Source organism: Lactuca sativa, chromosome 4 (genome assembly GCF_002870075.4).
Source record: "Lactuca sativa cultivar Salinas chromosome 4, Lsat_Salinas_v11, whole genome shotgun sequence".
In the NCBI taxonomy this organism is placed as follows: domain Eukaryota; kingdom Viridiplantae; phylum Streptophyta; class Magnoliopsida; order Asterales; family Asteraceae; genus Lactuca; species Lactuca sativa.
The window spans coordinates 291,615,964-291,637,168 of NC_056626.2; the positions used below are offsets into that span (position 1 = coordinate 291,615,964).

General features: G+C 36.9%; 1 protein-coding gene across 1 annotated transcript; it reads left to right on the forward strand.

Moving 5' to 3' along the window:
* The first annotated feature begins 18,859 nt into the window (after positions 1–18,859).
* On the forward strand, positions 18,860–20,794 carry LOC111882471 (uncharacterized). The gene is made up of 3 exons (XM_023878835.2): positions 18,860–19,031; positions 19,436–19,531; positions 19,869–20,794. Exons 1-3 carry the CDS (start codon positions 18,860–18,862, stop codon positions 20,792–20,794), a joined length of 1,194 nt encoding a protein of 397 aa, XP_023734603.2.
* Positions 20,795–21,205: the final 411 nt, after the last annotated feature.

The following is a 21,205-nucleotide window of genomic DNA, read 5'->3' on the forward strand; positions in this document are numbered from 1 at the left end:
TCAACCCTTGGTCAAGGACAAGGTCAAAGTCAACTCTTGACTAACCCTACTCGCCGAGTCAACCCTATGACTCTCCGAGTTCCCATAATCAGAACTTCACTCAATCCACGACCTAACTCGCCGAGTCACCCCGAGACTCGTCGAGTTCAACAACTCTGAGTCCACTCGTATACAACTCACCGAGTCATCCCTTGACTCGCCGATTCTCGACTCGACCAGAAAATATTGGGACTCTTCGACAAGACTCGCCGAGCCCAAGAACAGACTCGCCGAGTCTAAGGCTATCTTTAACTTACTCGCCGATTTGTTCATACAACTCGCCGAGTTCCAGGCCATCTTCATCCAACTCGCCGAGTTGTTCTTCCAACTCGTCGAGTTCCAGCTCATATTCAAGCAACTCGTCGAGTACACCCATGTGACTCGCCGAGTACCACCGGTCTGAATCCAACCATAAGCATTCCAGTCCATGCAATTGCTCCAAAACATAGATCTAGCCTCCTACAACTCATCCATCACGTAAAGTGGCAAACTTTACGTGAATCCGAAGAGATCTATGCATATTACACATTAGGGCTAAGGTTTGGGACAAGATAGCTTCATCCAACACTCAACACATGAACTTTTATGCATTCTAACTCTTCTCCATCCCAGATCTGAGGTAGCAACCTCAGATCTAGCCTCTAAACTCCAATACATCCAAAGGATATGATCTCAACACCCCCAAGATGAAGAATCTACACAATAGCAGCTCAAACAATGGAAAGATACCTCAAAAGGAAGCTCCAGGAGAAGATTTTCCCGAATCCTTGCAAAGCCCTTTGATCCAAGCCTCTTCTTCTTTGGGATCTCTTCAACAACCACCTCTTCAAGCTCCAATTTGCTCAACAATGGTGCTTCTCCACGATTTTAGGGTTTCTGGAACTTAAGGGGGAACAAAGAGGCTAGGAGGAAAACATAATGATCTTTATATAGGGCTCAACCCCGAGAATTAGGGTTTTCTCCACTCAGCGCCTACTCGCCGAGTCCATCATGCTGACTCGCCGAGTCGGCTACTTAACACGCGATCAAGTCGCGACTCTACTCGCCGAGTCCATCCATGGACTCGCCGAGTCACTCTTTCCCAAATTACACTTTTAGCCCTTCAACCCTACTCTTGCTATTTCGGGATGTTACATATAGGTACCGAAGGGTTTCATCTAAGAGTTGTATGGCATGGAATTGGAGTTTATAACCGAAGGACCACTCCTTATGGAGTTTACGGCCTAAGGTCAATTCCCCCATGAGTTTACGGCCATAAACTCATGGTACTAAGTGCCATTGGCTGATTTAAGGTCTTATAAGTCATGAGTAAGCATTCAATGATTAAATCCAAGCCTTAGGAAGCATTAAGGGCACAATATCACCCCTTTATAGAGTTTACGGCCTAAGGACCATTTCCTTATGAGTTTACGGCCACAAACTCTATGTGGATATGGTTTCTTTAATGTTTAAGGTCCTTAACACTTCAAGGATGTGATCTAGGCTAGTTTCCAAGGCCAAAGAAGGGACTAGGGTGCATTTTGCGCCACTTATAAAGGTTTACGACCCAAGAACATGTCTTGGTTGTAAACACCGTTAATCTTGTTTTCCTAGTGATTTCTAAGTGTAACCAAGTCCAACTCAAGAGTATAACAAGCTAGAATAAGTGTACTTACAATCTAGAAGCTTGATTCGGTGTTTAAGGTCGAAGAACACTAGTGTGTGTTCTTGGTGTTCTTGAAAAACCCTTGATTATCTATCAAATGAAGAGATTTCATGGATGAAATCATTCACAAACACTAGATAATGAAGTAAATCAACTAATCAAGGAAGGAAAACTTACTAAGTTTGAAGATCTAGTGATGATACTTGAGAGGATTTTGATGTTTTAGTTCTTGAAAGTGAGAAAAAGTGATAAATAGGACTAAGTTTCATATTTATACCCCTTGGGGTTTACGGCCGTAAACGTCATGTTTAGTCCATAAACTCCAAACTCTTGGAGTTTTGAGACCCTATTGTTTCACAATAAACCCTAGGGCATCCTCTCTCATGTTATCTGTTGACGTACTAGGATTTAGAACACTCAAACTGACTCTAAAATTGCTAAAATTTAGAAATTAAGGGTATGACTTTGATTGAATTCATGGATTTTTATCAGATAGAAATTTCGTGTTGTCACATCATCCCTCCGTTAGAGGGAATTTCGGGACGAAATTCCCTCTAACGGGGGGATGATGTGACAACTCGAAATTTCTATCTTATAATAATCCCTACATTCAATCAAAGTCAAACCCTCAATTTCTAAATTTTAGTAGTTTTGGATCATGAAAAGAATAGGTACTTCTGTTCCATATGCATCTCCTGTCCTGATTGATGGGAAGTTCTAAGTTTGGCCTCTAAGTTTATTTGTATGGTAGTACAATCACTCGTTGTCTGGAGACAGTCTCCGTCCTAAAATTCATATTAGAACTCATACATGGTTCATCAATCACTGTCTCGGGTATACGAGTCGTATATAATTAAGATTGAAAAGGTAGTCGAATAAATGATTCTTCTCTAAACTCACATCCAAACAAGGAAAAGGAGTCAAAGTGGAATCATCAATTCTAAACCTATAGAACCTTGATTATATACCACCCTTGTGTATACATTCTTCAGTGATAGATCAACCGTAAGGGTGTTTGGTTTGAACTTGACGTACTGTATAAGTGGTAGTCCAGGAAGGTTTGTTGAGGTTTCTTTGGAAAGTATACGAAACAGGAGGTACTCTGTGCATGAGTACCTCGGAGTTCTAGAATGACGGCTTCGCTAGAAAGACGTTTACGGAGAAAGAGATTTACGCACGAAACTGGTATTGTAAGGATCGAATTGACCCAAGTTGTATGATAATAACGGAATCACTTGGAAATAGAGGTATTAGTTTATGAGTCTGACATAAACGCTACTGAACGAAATAGATTTTTAAGTTGGCCCCCAAGTAGTTTTTCCTGTGGCAGTGATCCTTAGTATCTTCCCGTCTGCGCCGGAGTTCTTTGTTATTGGACAATCCCTTTTGAGGTGTCCTATTTCGCCGCATTGGTGACATATTTGGCTTGCACCAACATCGGTGGTGGAAGTGATGTGTCGGGTCAGAGTTATGTGGACGCGGACGCTTTCGTTTTTCATCCTTTTTCGACAATTCCTTTTATAGTGTCCAGTCTCACCACAATTATAGCAACCCTGGCTGGCTCCGGTGGTGGAGGTGGTTCCACAGAAACGAGCAATGTGCCCCATTTTGTTGCAATTGATACATTGCAAAACCCGGCAGGCTCCATTATGATGATAGATACACTTGTTACACTTCGGGAGTATTCCCTCATATCGCTTGTGTTCCTTTTGGGCTCGACGCTTTCGTTTCTTAAACTTTGAGTTGTGGCTTTAGGTGTTTGCGACTGTTATTATTTGTTGATTTCTCGAATCGGTACAACATTCGGAATTGTCAATTTCTTTGTCAGTCTTATTCGCGTTGCCAGAGATGAGGTTTGCAAGGACAACTATCACGACAGCTGTTACTGCAGCTTGGAATGTAGCGGCGTCGATATGAAGGATAGGAGTTTCATTGTTCGGCTGACTATTTCTGGATGACGACATGATTATGTTATACGAAAGAAAAGGAGTTCGTGAGTGATTATGTTTGAACCTAGATGTATTTAGATCATTCATGTTAAGAGTAGAAGTATGTTCTTGAGGGTTTGACCAACATTCCTATGATGCAGTCCTAGTACAAAGTAGAAGTAAGTTCATGGAATGGTCATAAGACATGTGCCGTCCACACTAGGGTGCCATTGGTTGGTGGATAACATGATCCAACCTTTGAAATAAAATTGGAAATGATTCTGGAGTTAAATTACTGTAGTCCAATAACTTGACTAGAGTGAGTTTCAGAGACTCCAACGATAGTATGAATGGTATAGGGTTCTAATGATAGCCGAATGAAAGTATTTAGACAACGGTTTTTGGGAACCAATCCAACTGTCAATGACATTGATATTCAAGATGTAATTATAAAAACTTTATGTAACGCCCGTAGATCCAGGCTAGTCAATTTAGAGATAATAAGGGTCAAAAATGACTTTTTGAAAAATGGTTATTTAGAATAAATAATCTTAACCAAGTCGTAGAATATGTCTAAAGGGTTCCGTACATATAAAGAACGCCGAAATCCGAGTTACAACGAAGAAGTTATGGCTCGTCGAAGTTTTTCGGCAAAACCGGCACGACACCGGGAGACGTAAATAGTGAAGTTATGATAGAGGACTTTTAGCCTTAGTGATCTAAACCAAAGTTGTAGCATACGTTAAACTGATAAGATACAAAAAAAAAGAGAACACCCAAATCTGACTTCGTGTGTGGAAGTTATGATTTTTCTAAGATTTGGCATAGTAGTGCACGACTCGAAACTCGAATTTTAGTTCGAGCGGTTTTTGGCTTACGCAACCTAAATGAGATTTGAAGATCTCATTAATAGGAACTCAAAGGTAAAAATACAGACGAAAACGGAGTCTGTATGAAGGAGTTACGAATTCTTCGCGGTCATTTAACAGTTTATACGCCTCCTACTGTTAAATTTAAGATTGGTCGAGAATTAGCCGACGGAGTCTAAATGAAAGTAGTAGATCTTGTTTTTACCTATGCGTGGCTATAAAGAACATCAAAAACGGAGCTTGTATGCGGAAGTTATGAATTTTTGAAAATCGGCTGATTTCCACCCTTTGTGCGATGCCACGTGTCAGCACCAGGGTGCGCCTGGCTGTAGCCAGCCTGGCTCACGATGTGAATATTAAAAATTCACGACGTGAACCTTCCTCCAGCCCCTATAAATAAGTGGTGAGGCCTCCATTCATTCCTCACACCTCCCATAACTTCCCTCTCTCTCTTTATAGAACTTCTCTTTAGCCCCCGAAAGCCCCCGAAAAGGCTGGGGAACCTCCCTAGCACAAGGCGGAAGCCACAGACCTCCCGACGACTCCAAGAAGAAGAGCCTTTCAGCTCGGGAATGCTGCTCCAGCGGAGCCCGGTTTCCAAGGAAACCCGTTGTAAGTGAGCTGTACCTAACCTATCTTTAGTAGAGCTTATGTTTTAATATAGTAACATTATTAGGACCTTAAAATAATTATTTGGGCTATTATTATGAGTTATATAGAGTGTTGTTTAACGCTTATATAATAATAATAATAATAATAATAATAATAATAATAATAATAATAATAATAATAGCTACACTATTAATAGTCACGGTTAACGTTAGACTAAACCCTAGTGATAATGATACTAAGTTTTATCGAGGGATAATTGTTTTGAGATAATGAAGCGCTGTTCGAAGGCAGAATCACCACCTTTTCAGGTGAGTGCACAGTCCCTTTCATCTTACACATAGATATGAAGTATTTTAATATAAATTACGTGCTTTGTGTGAATATTGTCTGAATACTTGTTGTGTATGTTGGGTGAAAGATTTTTATACATGTTTTAAATGATTTAAACTATATATGTATTTTATATCTACAAAATGTGTTGGCTAAAATATGGGTAGATGAAATAGTTGTTGTGTGATAACACAATGAAAGCCATCAATGTTGACAGTGATCCAGTCATCTAGTGGAGTATAGATGACGACCATGGACGATACTAGACAGTCTAGTGGAACGCTAGTAGGCTCGTAACCTGTACGTGTTTTTGAACTAGGTGCTCATTAGGTATTTTTGAACTGAGTGTATTCACTAGGTATTTTTGAACTGAGTGTGTTCACTAGGTACTTTGAACTGAGTGTGTTCACTAGGTATTTTTGAACTGAATGTGTTCACTAGGTATTTTGAACTAAGTGTGTTCACTAGTTACTTTTGAACTAAGTGTTTACCAGATGTTTTGGACTATGTGTTCACCAGTTATAATCTATAAGCCTTGGTAACGATAGACTTCGTGCCGGTTCCTTAGGATGATCCTTAGGAATAAATAAACGAGGAATAGCTTATTGTTAAGGTAGATCCTTAAGACTAAAGAAGATAATGGGGATGGGTAATTGGGTTGATTGTTTGATTGTTTAAACATAATAATTATATTATTGTGGGTTGAAAACTCTATGTACTCACCAGCTTTCCCAATCTGACCCACTCAATTTATTTATATCACAGGTGTTGATATGAAGTCACATTACACTGAGAGATTAAAGAGATGTAGATCACTAGTGCAAATAAATGTAAGTTCCGTTTATGCTTATGTTTATATATTGACGATGATATCCCAAACATTTTAAAATGAATAAAATACGTTTCTTCGAAAATGTTTTGATAACGTATTTATCGTGTTTTTCTGGGAACAAATTCCGCAACATTTTTATGAAAAGAAGTACTCTGATTTTTACAAAGCATAAACAAAACCGTTTTTTTCTGGCCGTGAAAAATTGGGGATGTCACACTTTAAGCCTACCACAGAAGGTGAGTAGTGTATTCACCAACTCAATAGGTTGTATTGGGCTCTTAATTATTAATGTGACACTTATGGTTTTCTGCCACCTCACATGACTCGCGAGTGGTATCCTCTGTTCTCTATCCTATTCCTGACGAAAGCAATCTGATGTCCACTTATGTGACATCCCCATTTTCACGGCCAGAAAAGTCCGATTTTGTTTATGCTTTATAAAAATCATAGTACCTCTATTAATAAAAATGTTGCGGAATTTGTTCACAGTAAAACATGATAAATACGTTATCAAAGCATTTCCGAAGAAAAGTATGTTTATTCATTTTAAAACATTTACGATGTCATCGTTAATACATAAACATAAGCATAAACAGAACTTACATTCATTATCACTAGTGATCTACATCTTTTTTAAGTCTCTCAGTGTAATGTGACTTCATATCAACACCTGTGATATAAATAAACTGAGTGGGTTAGGTTGGGAAACCTGGTGAGTACATAGGGTTTTCAATCCCACAATGTTATACATATATATATATATATATATATATATATATATATATATATATATATATATATATATATATATATATATATATTCACACAATATACGATTTCCCCATATCTATATAACCAGCTCTTACCGCACCCCGTCAGTCGTCACAACGAGACTATCCATACTCACGGACCTAAAATTTTACCTCTTACTCCGGATCTAATCCATGCTATCAAGTCCTTGATTGTACCTATTCCTTACTCTCGGATGAGGGATAATTGGTCTGTGTCTAAATCCATACAGCCGGATTAATGACAAATGACTATGTCCTGTGCATACTCCCGAACTAGGGACAACTGACTATGTCTTAATCCATACTCCCGGATTAAGGACAACTGACTATGTCTTAATCCATACTCCCGGATTAACGATAGTTGACTGAGTCCAATCCATACTCTCGAACTAGGGACAAATGACTATGTCTAATCCGTGCTTCTGGATCGATGACATGTTTAAGGGTTCTATTCCCCGTATATATCTCAGTCGTACTCACAAGGAGATACTACCCAATGACCTTCATAACAAATTTTAGGTTTACTCATTAACCTAAATTATTATAAATAACCGGGTATGTTCTTTAACATGTAATTCAGACAACATCAAATAATTCGCACATAAACATATATTTAATACGTTCAATCAATACTTGTATTAAAATAATGTTCATGAAAGGGACTATGCACTCACTTGATTAGGTGGTGACTTCGCACACGGACAGCACTTCGTTACTCTTAAAATAATTTTCCTCGACAAAACCTAGTATCAATATCACTAGGGTTTAGTCTAGCGTTAACCGCGACCAATTAATAGTCTAGCTAGTATTACTATTTTATAACCATTAAACAATACTTATATAGCCCATAATAATAGCCCAAGTATTTATTATAAGTTCCTAATAACGTTACTATAATTAAATAAAAGATATATTAAAAATAGTGTAGGCGTAGCTCACTTACAGCGGGTTTTTCTTAAAACCGGACGCCGCTGGAGCAGCATTCCCGAGCCAAAAGGATCTTATTCTCGAAGCCGCCAGGCACTCTGGGGCTTCCGCCTCATGCTAGGGAGGTTCCCTAGGGTTTTTGGGGGGTTTCGGGGCTAGAGAGAAGTTCTAGAGAGAGGGAGGGAAGTGAGGGGAGGTGTGAGGAATGAATGGAGGCCTCACCACTTATTTATAGGGGCTGGAGGAAGGTTCATGTCGTGAATTTCTAATATTCACGTCGTGAGCCCGGCTGGCTACAGCCAGGCGCAGCCTGGTGCTGACACGTGGCATCGCACATTAGGTGGAAATCAGCCAATTTTCAAAAATTCATAAATTTCGCATACAAGCTCCGTTTGCGACGTTCTTTATATCCACGCGTAGGTAAAAACAAGATCTACAACTTTCATTTAGACTCTGTCGGCTAATTCCCGACTGATTTTAAATTTAACAGTAGGAGGAGTTTAGAATGCTAAATGACCGCGAAGAATTCGTAACTCCTTCATATGGAATCCGTTTTCGTCTATCTTTTTACCGTGGAGTTCCTATTAATGAGATCTTCAACTCTCGTTTAGGTCACGTAAGCCAAAAACCGCTCAAATTAAAATTCGAGTTTCGGGTCGTGTATTGCTATGCAAAATCTTAGAAAATTCGTAACTTCCTCATACGAAGTCAGATTTGGGCGTTCTTTTTATGGATGTTCTCGTTTTAACATATTCTACAACTTTTATTCAGCTTGCTAACTCTAAAAATCACTCTATCATAAATTAACTATTTACGTCTCCCAGTGTTATGCCGGTTTTGCCATAAAACTTTGACGAGCCATAACTTCTTCGTTATAACTCGGATTTCGACATTCTTTATATGTACGGAAACCTTGAGACATATTCTACAACTATCTAAATAATCTTTTGTCGAAAAGTCATTTTCGACCCCTATTATCTTTAAATTGACTAGCTTGGATCTACGGGCGTTACAATTATCTCCCCCTTAGGATGATTATGTTCCGGAATCATCAATGAAACAGGGTTATATAATGACTTCATACATTATCCTTTCGTCCTAGGTAATAATTGTAACTCATATGTTCCTTTGAATTAAGTTTTTTAACTACAGGCAGTGCTTGATCTTGCACCTGCTCCCTATTTCACATAAGACTCCAATATTTGACCTTTAAGTCACAATCTCGATCCTTACTAGAGACTCCTTCTTATTCTTAAGAAACTATTTTATTTCCACGATAGACTAATGGGTCATGTTCTAATGACCTCTCATCGTATGTTGCAATGCTTAGACTCAAGTCTCTTAGAGTCAAATTCCAGGACAGATTATACCTTCCTTCATGTTCTAATGTGATATAATCACATCTTAAAGTAGGATTTCTATCAACAAACTTCTTTAACAACTATTGCGATACTTCTACTGATCCCTTTGATTATCTTTATTTCAATCTTCCATCTTACGTCAGATGCTACATCGAAATTGGCTCTCTGAACCACGTAACATACTCATCGTAGTCAGACTCAATTTGATATGACCACTAGGGTCGGAATAACAATCATCTTCTTAGTATGTACCAAAACAATGGTAACGAGATCTTCAACTCTCATTTAGGTCACGTGAGCCAAAAACCGCTCAAATTAAAATTCAAGTTTCGGGTCGTGCACTGCAATGCAAAATCTTAGAAAATTCATAACTTCCTCATACAAAGTCAGATTTGGGCGTTCTTTTTATGGATGTTCTCGGTTTAACATATTCTACAACTTTCTTTGAGATCGTTAATTCTAAAAATCACTCTATCGTAAATTCACTATTTACGTCTCCCGGTGTTGTGCCGGTTTTGCTGTAAAACTTCGACGAGCCATAACTTCTTCGTTATAACTCGGATTTCGACGTTCTTTAAATGTACGGAAACCTTGAGACATATTCTACAACTAAGTTAAGATTATTTATTCTAAATAATCTTTTGTCGAAAAGTCATTTTCGACCCCTATTATCTTTAAATTGACTAGCCCGGATCTACGGGCGTTACAATTATCTCCCCCTTAGGATGATTACGTCCCGGAATCATCAACGAAACAGGGTTATATAATGACTTCATACATTATCCTTTCATCCTAGGTAATAACTGTAACTCATATGTTCTTTTGAATTAACTTCTTTAACTGTAGGCGGTGCTCAATCTTCCACCTGCTCCCTATTTCACATTAGACTCCAATATATGACCTTTAAGTCACCATCTCGATCCTTACTAGAGACTCCTTATTCTTCTTAAGAAACTATTTTATTTCCACAATAGACCGATGGGTCATGTTCTAATGACCTCTCATTGTATGTTGCAACGCTTACACTCAGGTCTCTTGGTGTCAAATTCCATGACAGATTATACCTTCCTTCATGTTCTAATGTGATATAATCACATCTTAAAGTAGAATTTCTATCAACAAACTTCTTTAACAGCTATTGCGATACTTCTACTGATCCCTTTGATTATCTTTATTCCAATCTTCCATCTTACGTCAGATGCTACATCGAAATTGGCTCTCTGAACCACGTAACATACTCATCGTAGTCGGACTCAATTTGATATGACCACTAGGGTCGAAATAACAATCATCTTCTTAGTCTGTACCGAAACAATGGTAACGACATACTTGAATAAAACGAATTCAATTACTAGCTCATTGGTAACCTTGTGACTTTCCCTGATCCAAGTGTGAGTCCTGTGCTTCCGGTAGTATAAGCCTCTACTACCATTCACACCTACTCATACTCGTCCCAACTATTGTCTCGCAGTTTTCCAAGTCACCATACAAGAAATCACATAACAACTTAACACATCAAATATCAAAACGAAGGTTTTATATTATTCCTTAAAATGATTACATAGGTGTTCAAGTTCACCCTAGACTATGCCTCTAACAGGCTACATCACGTGGTACTATCTACACGACTACTTCATAACTCGATCTTTGGATGTCAAGCCTTCACTCCTGAATCCTTGCATTGTCATCTGCTTTGTCAAGGATCATCTTAAATGCTCTTGCTTTGGGCTTTGGCAGCACATTTGGCTTGGTAGCCCCTTCTCTCTTTGGGCAGTCTTGCTTGAAGTGTCCCTCTTCGCCACACTTAAAGCAAACTTATTTGTTGGTTGTGCATTCGCTGGCGTAATGAACAGTCTTCCCGCATTTAAAACAGGTCATCTCTTTAGAACATTTCCTGATGTGCTTCTTTCTGCACTTGTCACACCATTGCGCTCCTTCTTCGAACTTCTTTGAACCAGACTTCAAGAATTTTCCCTTCTCGTCAAACCTTGAAGATCCTTCAAACTTTCTCTTCTCGCCAACCTCCATCTTGCTGGCGGGTCTTCCCTTGATCATATCTTCAACAGACTTGGCAGCCCAGATCGCTGCCTCCAGAGTAGGTGCTTGACGTACTGGCACCGCATACTCCCAAGGAAGTCCCTTTGCATACTTGTCAACTTTTGTCAGCTCGTCTCAGACAAGGCGCAAAGCAAAGTCTATTTTGTCCGTGAAGTTGTTGGTGTATTCATCGATGGACATGCTTCCTTTCTTCAAAGTTAGGAACTAGTTCTCTAGCTTAAGCAGGTTTTGGGCTGAGCAGTACTTACGCTTGAATTGCACCAAAAACTCTGCCCAAGTCAATTGCAGGGGCTCATTGGGGCTTAGAGTCTTCCCCAGGGTGTTCCACCAGCGAACAACGCCTCCTCTGAATTGACATACTGCAAACGTGGTTTGTAGCTTGCCTTTGCAAGCACATGTCATGAAGGCTAATTCGATCTCTGAGATCCAATCCATGACTCCGATCGGATCTTCCTTCCCAGTGAAAGTTGATGGCTTGCAAGTTAGAAAATTTTTGTACTTGCATCCATTCCTCTCGACTTCGTCATCTTAATTGTTCCTCCTAATCACTGGTGGATCGGCTTGACAAACGGTCCCGCTATCGTTCCCTTCCTCAGACTACCCGTTATTCAGCTCGGGCTGTTCAATAGGCATCGTAAGTTCCTCTTGAGTTTGTTGAAGTAAACGCCTTGTTTCCTCCATTTGATGATCCAACATCATCTGGATCAACGCTTGAACTCCGTCCATCGTGATTGGCTCAAGAGCGGCTACTAGAATAGGTAGTTGCTCAATCACTGGGGGCTGATCTCGGTTCCCATTTGCATTCACGTTTCCGCTACGGGTCCTTGCCATCCTGATCTATGCACCGAATAAGGTGAATCCATATCTTTATTTAGGATTGAAGTTTAAATCATCCTTATCACTACGAAACGTTTATATGCTAGTTCTAATATCGTAGTTAAACGCTTAGAATCCTAAACACATAAGGTTTCCAGATCCGGTCGGCAATAGACCATAGATCCAAAAAAATAACAGCATATCAGGCACAAACATTTAGCACAGAAAAGCATTTTGGGCATAATTCCTAAAATAAGCTAGTGCTTACACCTCACAATCATCGCTGAGCATTCTAAGTTTTAGTCTAGAAATAAATCCATATTCCTAGTTCGCTTAAACTAATGCTCTGATACCAACTGTGACATCCCCATTTTAACGGCCAGAAAAGACCGATTTTGTTTATGCTTTATAAAAATCAGAGTACCTCTTTTAATAAAAATGTTGCGGAATTTGTTCCCTGTAAAACATGATAAATACGTTATCAAAGCATTTCTGAAGAAAAGTATTTTTATTCATTTTAAAAAATTTAGGATGTCATCGTCAATACAGAAACATAAGTATAAACAAAACTTACATTCGTTATAACTAGTGATCTACATCTCTTTTAAATCTCTCGGTGTAATGTGACTTCATATCAACACCTGTGATATAAATAAACTGAGTGGGTTAGGTTGGGAAACCTGGTGAGTACATAGGGATTTCAATCCCACAATGTTATACATATATATATAAAAATTCACACAATATACGATTTCCCCATATATATAATCAACTCTTACCCCACCCCGTCAGTCCTCACAACGAGACTATCCATACTCACGGACCTTAAATTTTACCTCTTACTCCGGATCTAATCCATGCTCTCGAGTCCTTGATTGTACCTATTCCTTACTCTCGGATGAGGGATAATTGGTCTGTGTCTAAATCCATACTCCCGGATTAATGACAGATGACGATGTCCTGTCCATACTCCCGAACTAAGGACAACTGACTATGTCTTAATCCATACTCCCGGATTAAGGACAACTGACTATGTCTTAATCCATACTCCCGGATTAACGACAATTGACTGAGTCCAATCCATACTCTCGGACTAAGGACAAATGACTATGTCTAATCTATGCTTCTGGATCAATGACATGTTTAAGGGTTCTATTCCCCATATATATCTCACTCGTACTCATAAGGAGATACTACCCAATGACCCTCATAACAAATTTTAGGTTTACTCATTAACCTAAATCGTTATAAATAACCAGGTATGTTCTTTAACATGTATTTCAGACAACATCAAATAATTCGCACATAAACATATATTTAATACGTTCAATCAATACTTGTATTAAAATAATGTTCATGAAAGAGACTATGCACTCACTTGATAAGGTGTTGACTCGGCACTCGGACAACACTTCGTTACTCTTAAAATAATTTTCCTCGACAAAACCTAGTATCAATATCACTAGGGTTTAGTATAATGTTAACCGCGACTAATTAATAGTCTAGCTAGTATTACTATTATATAAGCATTAAACAATACTTATATAGCCCATAATAATAGCCCAAGTATTTATTATAAGTTCCTAATAACATTACTATAATTAAATAAAATCTATATTAAAAATAGCGTACGCGTAGCTCACTTACAGTGGGTTTTTCTCAAAACCGGGTGCCGCTGGAGCAGCATTCCCGAGCCGAAAGGCTCTTCTTCTCGAAGCCGTTAGGCACTCTGGGGCTTCCGCCTCGAGCTAGAGAGAAGTTCTAGAGAGAGTGAGAGGGTAGTGAGGGGAGGTGTGAAGAATGAATGGAGGCCTCACCACTTATTTATAGGGGCTGGAGGAAGGTTCATGTCGTGAATTTCTAATATTCACATCGTGACCCAGGCTGGCTAAAGGTGCTGACACGTGGCATCGCACAAACGGTGGAAATCAGTCGATTTTCAAAAATTCATAACTTTTGCATACGAACTCCATTTGCGACGTTCTTTATATCCACGCATAGGTAAAAGTAAGATCTACAACTTTCATTTAGACTCCGTCGGCTAATTCGCGACTGATTTTAAATTTAACAGTAGGAGGAGTTTAGACTGCTAAATGACTGCGAAGAATTCGTAACTCCTTCATACGGAATCCGTTTTCGTCTATCATTTTACCATTGAGTTCCTATTAATGAGATCTTCAACTCTCATTTAGGTCACATAAGCCAAAAACCACTCAAATTAAAATTTGAGTTTCGGATCGTGCACTGCTATGCAAAATGTTAGAAAATTCATAATTTACTCATATGAAGTCAGATTTGGGCATTCTTTTTATGGATGTTCTCGGTATAACATATTCTACAAATTTCATTCAGATTGGTAATTCTAAAAATCACTCTATCATAAATTCCCTATGTACGTCTCCCGGTATTGTGCTGGTTTTGCCGTAAAACTTCGACGAGCCATAACTTCTTCGTTATAACTCGGATTTCGACATTCTTTATATGTACGGAATCCTTGAGACATAATCTAAAACTAATTTAAGATTATTTATTCTGAATAATCTTTTGTTGAAAAGTCGTTTTCGACGCCTATTATCTTTAAATTGACTAGCCCAGATCTACGGGCGTTACAACTTATGTCCCTTTGATATCTTCTGGCATCCCAGTAGCTTCGTACTATTTTTCTGATCCCTTCTCGAAGTTCTCTCTGTTGACTATTTTAGTGAGGCGGTGTCTCTAGTCAGGTTGTCAGTGCGAGAATAGGAATGTCTAGAGAATCTATGAAAATACTCAATCTATTTCTAGTACTAATTTTAACTTGAGACCCTTATTGAATCTTTCTATAATCACATAGGGTATACAAATTATATATATATATATATATATATATATATATATATATATATATATATATATATATATATATATATATATATCGGATCTAATAGTCATTCGAATATGTGATACTACTCCAAATCCACATCCAGACAAGGAAAAGGAAGTGAAGAGAAACCACACATTCTATGTCTATGAGATCTTTATTATATATAACTCTAGGATGTATACACTTTGACATTATAGACCGATCAGTAAGGGTCTTTTAATTCTCATATAATTATTTACAATTATTGAAGATACTCCTATAGTATCTCTGTTTTGGGTTTGGTTCTTAGGTTTCTTGTTACTGTACATTCTTAGTATTTTTAATTGGTAGTATCTCAAAATACTCAGATAGTATTTTACTTTATGTTTTGTTCTAAAGACTCCTTTGGACCTAGTATTTGGTAAGTCTTAGGTTTGTCGCAACACCACTATCATCCCCAAAAATACGTTCACCATATCTCAAATAAATATAGTTGATCAGGCTATATTCATTCCAAATATGATTACATAACTGCCCAGTTTTGACTGTTGTGCCCAACAATTAAATACTTTTGTTATGTTCTAGATTGATACTGTTGTATAGTAACTATGTAGGTACGTAGATATGTATACTTTTAGTTAAGCATTTTAGTACTTAAAGGTATAAACTCTTGGTCAGAGTATTTTAATCCCATTGTATTTATAGTCTGTATATCTTTTATGGGTTGATATACATAATTCATTATAAACAATGCTCTGATACCAATCTGTCACACCCCAAAACCAAGAATGGCGAAAACATTCTGGGGCGGAGGACGTCATGTAAAGTATCATAACAATGCAAAGTTGTAAAAAAGTAACAACATCTTCCGTTGCATTAATAGTATAATTTTAAATACAAGTGTGTTCTTTCATAGAATAAAACAATATAATGAATATTCAAAATAAAAGACGAGTCTTGACTGCTCCGTTTTCACAAAACCTGGTCATTTACATGTCTATTGGTGACCTGAGAATACAAGTTATTTTGAAAGCGAGTATCATCATAGAGTTGGTGAATTCATAAGTATTTATTGTCATTATTGGTAAATAAAACTTGTAATAAAAGACTTGAATTGTTTTGAGGAAAACTTTGTATAAGTATGAAAAGCCTAGAAAATCCCATATTTCCTACTAGTATAAAAAGTAGTCTTCTACCAAGATCCGAATGAAAGTAAGTAAATAGTCTTCTAACAAGACCCGCTGAAAGTAAGTAAGTAGTCTTCTCACAAGACCCGCTATAAGTAAGTAAGTAGTCTTCTCACCAGACCCACTGTACGTAAGTAAGTAGTCTTCTCACGAGACCCGCTGAAAGTAAGTAACAATGTGATTGATAGTCCCCATACTAAATGTTATCAATAGAAGAGTCTCTAGGAAACTAAAGGTGACATCCACAATGAATTTCTAGGTCAAAATCCACATTTATGTTACGAAATCATATATATACCTAAAACTATACCTATAATAGCTTACTAGAAATATATATATATATATATATATATATATATATATATATATATATATATATATATATATATATATATATATATATATATATATATATATATATATTTATGAATATATGAACGTATACCTTTGCTACCCAAAGGTACTAAACTGACTGATTAGAACCTTTGTATCTACATATGTATACATAATATATAAGTAAGATTTAGACGACCTTCGGACAACTAACTGATACCTTAAGTACACATCCAAACAAGGAAAAGGAAATAAGGCGAGTTAGCAGTTCTAAGTCCTTAAAACATTATTTATATAACTATACATATCTAGACATGCTTTTAACAATTGTACTAGGAATAGTAAATAGTATCTCCTATCTATGCCTATTATAGTTACTAGTAATGTATGTGAATAACCGAAAGTATGCCTTTGATACCCAAAGGTACTGAATTGATTGATAGAACTTTTATGTCTATATATGTATACATAATATATAACTAATATTTAGATGACATTCAGACAAATAACCGATACCTTAAGGCCACATCCAAACAAGGAAAATGAATTAAAGCGAGCTAGTAGTCCTAAGTCCTTTAAACATTACTTATACAACTATACATATATAGGCATGCAACTGACAATATAAAAGTATAAAAGAAGTTTTGGTAAAACCTTTGAAAAGCTTAATAAATAAGAGTTGATGTCTTAATGTCAGTTTATAAAATGATTTGAAAGCAGTTTGTTTGATAAAAACATTTTAAAGCATAAGAAATCCTTTGTTTGAAACATAATTGTGAAAGAGTTTGAAAGGAAAGATATAGTATGAAATACAGTTTGATAAAGAGTTTAGTATGAAAAGATGTTTTGAGAAATCATTTTGAAGTAGTATACTTGGTAAAACAGCTAAAAGTGTAGTAAATTCATAGTTAGATAGTTATTAATCACATGTGATTGATATAGTAACTATCATGATTGAACTTGTATTCCCCCCCCCCCATAAAAGCATTCATAAACATTTAAAAACATTTAAAACGTTAATTAAGGGGTATGAACTCACCTGTTGTGAGTGGATTGTACGGAGGTGTTGGACAAGGTGGTAGGTGTCAAGTGGAGACTTGAACACACACAATGGTCCTAGTTAACATATAATGAAACATATATGTATCCAATTAGTCATTTTAACAACTAATTAACCAAGTTAAGACACCCTAGGACGTGGAAACACTTTGATTCAAGTACTATGGGTACCGAAGGGTTGCATCTAAAGGTTGTATGGCATGACATTAGAGTTTATGGCCTAAGGACCACTCCTAATGGAGTTTACGGCCTAAGGTCAATTCCCCCATGCGTTTACGGCCTTAAACTCATGGTACTAAGTGACATGGGGTGATTTAAGGTCTTATAAGTCATTAGTAAGCATTCAATGATCAAGTCCAAGCCTTAGGAAGCATTAGGGGCACAATATCATCGCTTTATAGAGTTCACGGCCTAAGGACCATTTCCTTATGAGTTTACGGCTTTAAACTCTATGTGGACACGGTTTATTTGATGTTTACGGTCCTTAACACTTCAAGGATGTGATCTAGGCTAGTTTCCAAGGCCAAAGAAGGGACTAGGGTGCATTTTGCCCCACTTATAAGGGTTTACGGCCCAAGAACATGTCTTGGGCGTAAACACCTTTGATCTTTTTTTCTTTGTGATTTCTAAGTGTAATCAAGTCCAAATTAAGAGTATAACAATCTAGGATAAGTTTACTTACAGTCTAGAAGCTTGATTGGGTGTTTAGGGTCCAAGAATACTAGTGTGTGTTCTTGGTGTTTTTGAAGAACACTTGATTATCTATCAAATGAAGAGATTTCATGGATGAAATCATTCACAAACACTAGATAATGAAGTAAATCAACTAATCAAGGAAGGAAAACTTACTAAGTTTGAAGATCTAGTGATGATACTTGAGAGGATTTTGATGTTCTAGTTCTTGAAAGTAAGAAAAGGTGATAAATATGACTAAGTGTCATATTTATACCCCTTGGAGTTTACGGTCGTAAACACCATGTTTAGGCTTTAAACTGCAAACTCTTGGAGTTTTGAGACCTTATTATTGCACAATTAACCCTAGGGCATCCTCTCTCCTGTTATCTCTTGAAGTACTAGGCTTTAGAACACTCAAACTGACTCCAAAACTGCTAAAATTTAGAAATTGAGGGTTTGAATTTGATTGAATGCTGGGATTGTTATAAGATAGAAATTTCGAGTTGTCACAAAACTTCCTTGGATCATCTTACAAATAGGAATAAATGGTTTGATATGCGTAAACGATTGAACTTGAACGAAACAATTGATATAGTTCAATACGAGCAATTCAAGAAAGAAAGAGATTACAGGATACAAGTCCTTTTGAGAATCATTGCAGTAGTGAAGTTTCTTGCTAAACATAATTTAGCATTCCGTGGATCAAATGAAAAGTTGTATGATAAAGGTAATTATAAATTGTATATTTTTTATCCAATTCCACCAAATACCTTTTTGTTAATTATTATGACTGATTCCACTTTTTATTTGTTTGTTGTACTTAACAGATAATGCAATTTTTTTCGTGTCATTGAAATGTTGGAAGAGTTTGATCCGGTAATCAAAGAGCATGTGTGGCGGATCACAAGTGAAGAACTTCATGTGCATTATCTTGGGCACACGATCCAAAATGAACTAATACTTTTGATAGCTCAATGAAAAAAGAACTTATCAAGAAGATAAAGGAAGGAAAGTACTACTCAATCATACTTGATTGTACTCTCGATTCAAGTCACCAAGAACAGGTGACGATAATAGTGAGATATTTAAAGTTATCATATAAATTTGTTACTGTGGAGGAGTCCTTTTTAGGTTTTTTGAATGTTGATGATACCACCGGAAAAGGACTATTTGATATTACACTTGAGGAGTTAAAGTCTCTTGGTCTTGAAATTGATGATATGCGTGGTCAAGGCTATGATAATGGAGCAAACATGAAAGGAAAGCACCAAGGAGTGCAAAAGAGATTTTTTGGATCTAAATCCTAGAGCATTTTACACTCCTTCTGGTTGCCATTCTCTTAATCTTACATTATGTGATATGGCTAACAAGTGCGTTAAAGGAAAGAACTATTTTGGACTCATCCAACGTATTTATACTATCTTTGCAAATTCTACTAAGAGGTGGGAAATTTTGAAAGATAATGTTAAAGCTTCGAGTCTTAAGTCATTGTGTCAAACTCGTTAGGAATGTCGGGTTGCGAGTGTAAAGGCCATTAAAATGCAACTTGTTGATGTATGAGAAGCTTTACATGAAGTTGGAGAAAGGGATAATGATGCTGTAGTTGCAAGTGAAGCAATTTCATTGGAAGAAAAAGAACTTGGTGACTTTGAATTTTTGGTATCACTAGTCATTTGGTATCAAGTATTAAACCATGTGAATATTATGAGTAAAAAGTTACAGTTAAAGGATATGCATGTTGATAATGCTATTAAAGAAATAAATAAATTGATTGAGTACTGCAAAGATTATAGAGAAACTTGTTTTTCAAAAGCGATTATTGAAGCTAAGGAGATTGATATTGAATTGGGTATTGATAGAATATTTCCACAAAAACGTTTGATTCAAAGGAAAAGGATGTTTGATGAGAGTTCAAGTAGCGAAGAAGTTTCATTTACAGCCGAAGAGAATTTCAGAGTCAATTATTTCTTATACATTATTGATCAAGCTAGTTCTTCTCGTGAGACAAGATTTGAACAATTCAAAGAGTATGACAAATTATTTGGTGTTGTATTTCCACATAATTTGAAGGGAATGGAAGATAAAGATTTTATGTCATCTTGTAAAACACTCAAGTTTGAAGAAAGATCGGATATTGATGTTGAGGAAGTTTATACAGAGTTGAAATTATTTGAGACATTGGACACCAATGAATTTAGCAACCCTATAGATGTTTTGAAGTTTTTGAAAGAACTTGATTATTTCTCAAATGCAAGCATTGCATATAGAATATTGTTGACTATTCCAGTAATAGTGGCATCTGCAGAAAAAAGTTTTTCGAAATTGAAGTTGTTGAAATCTTACTTACACTCAACAATGAACCAACAAAGACTTAGCGATTTGTCCATGATATCTACCGAGAACGAAATCTTAGAGACTATAGAGTATGATGAGTTAATCAACCAATTTGCTATCGAGAATGCTAGGAGAGCTTCACGGATCGTCGGTTAGTTGTTACAATATGTAATTACTCATTAAAATACTATGTTTTTGCTTTGTTTATTGCTATAAAGTTTATAGTCGGTTTTAAAAAATAGTTTATTTATTCTTAGTCGTTTCACGTTAGGGCTTAAGGCATTTTTTCCGGTTCGTCATGGGCATTTGAATCCTCAGGACCGGCCCTGATGGAATCTAGTAACTTTGGTGACTATAATGCTAAGGTTCGGGATGTATCTGTACTTTTAGGTAGTCTTGGTGACTGTAATATCTCGAATGTTAATTATCAGATTTAGTGGTAGTCTTGGTGACCACAATACCACTGTATTGAAAATGGTTGATTATGGTAGTCTTAGTGACTATAATACCATTGACTAGTGTGATGGTAGTATTGGTGACTGTAATACCATCACTAAAGGAAAATAC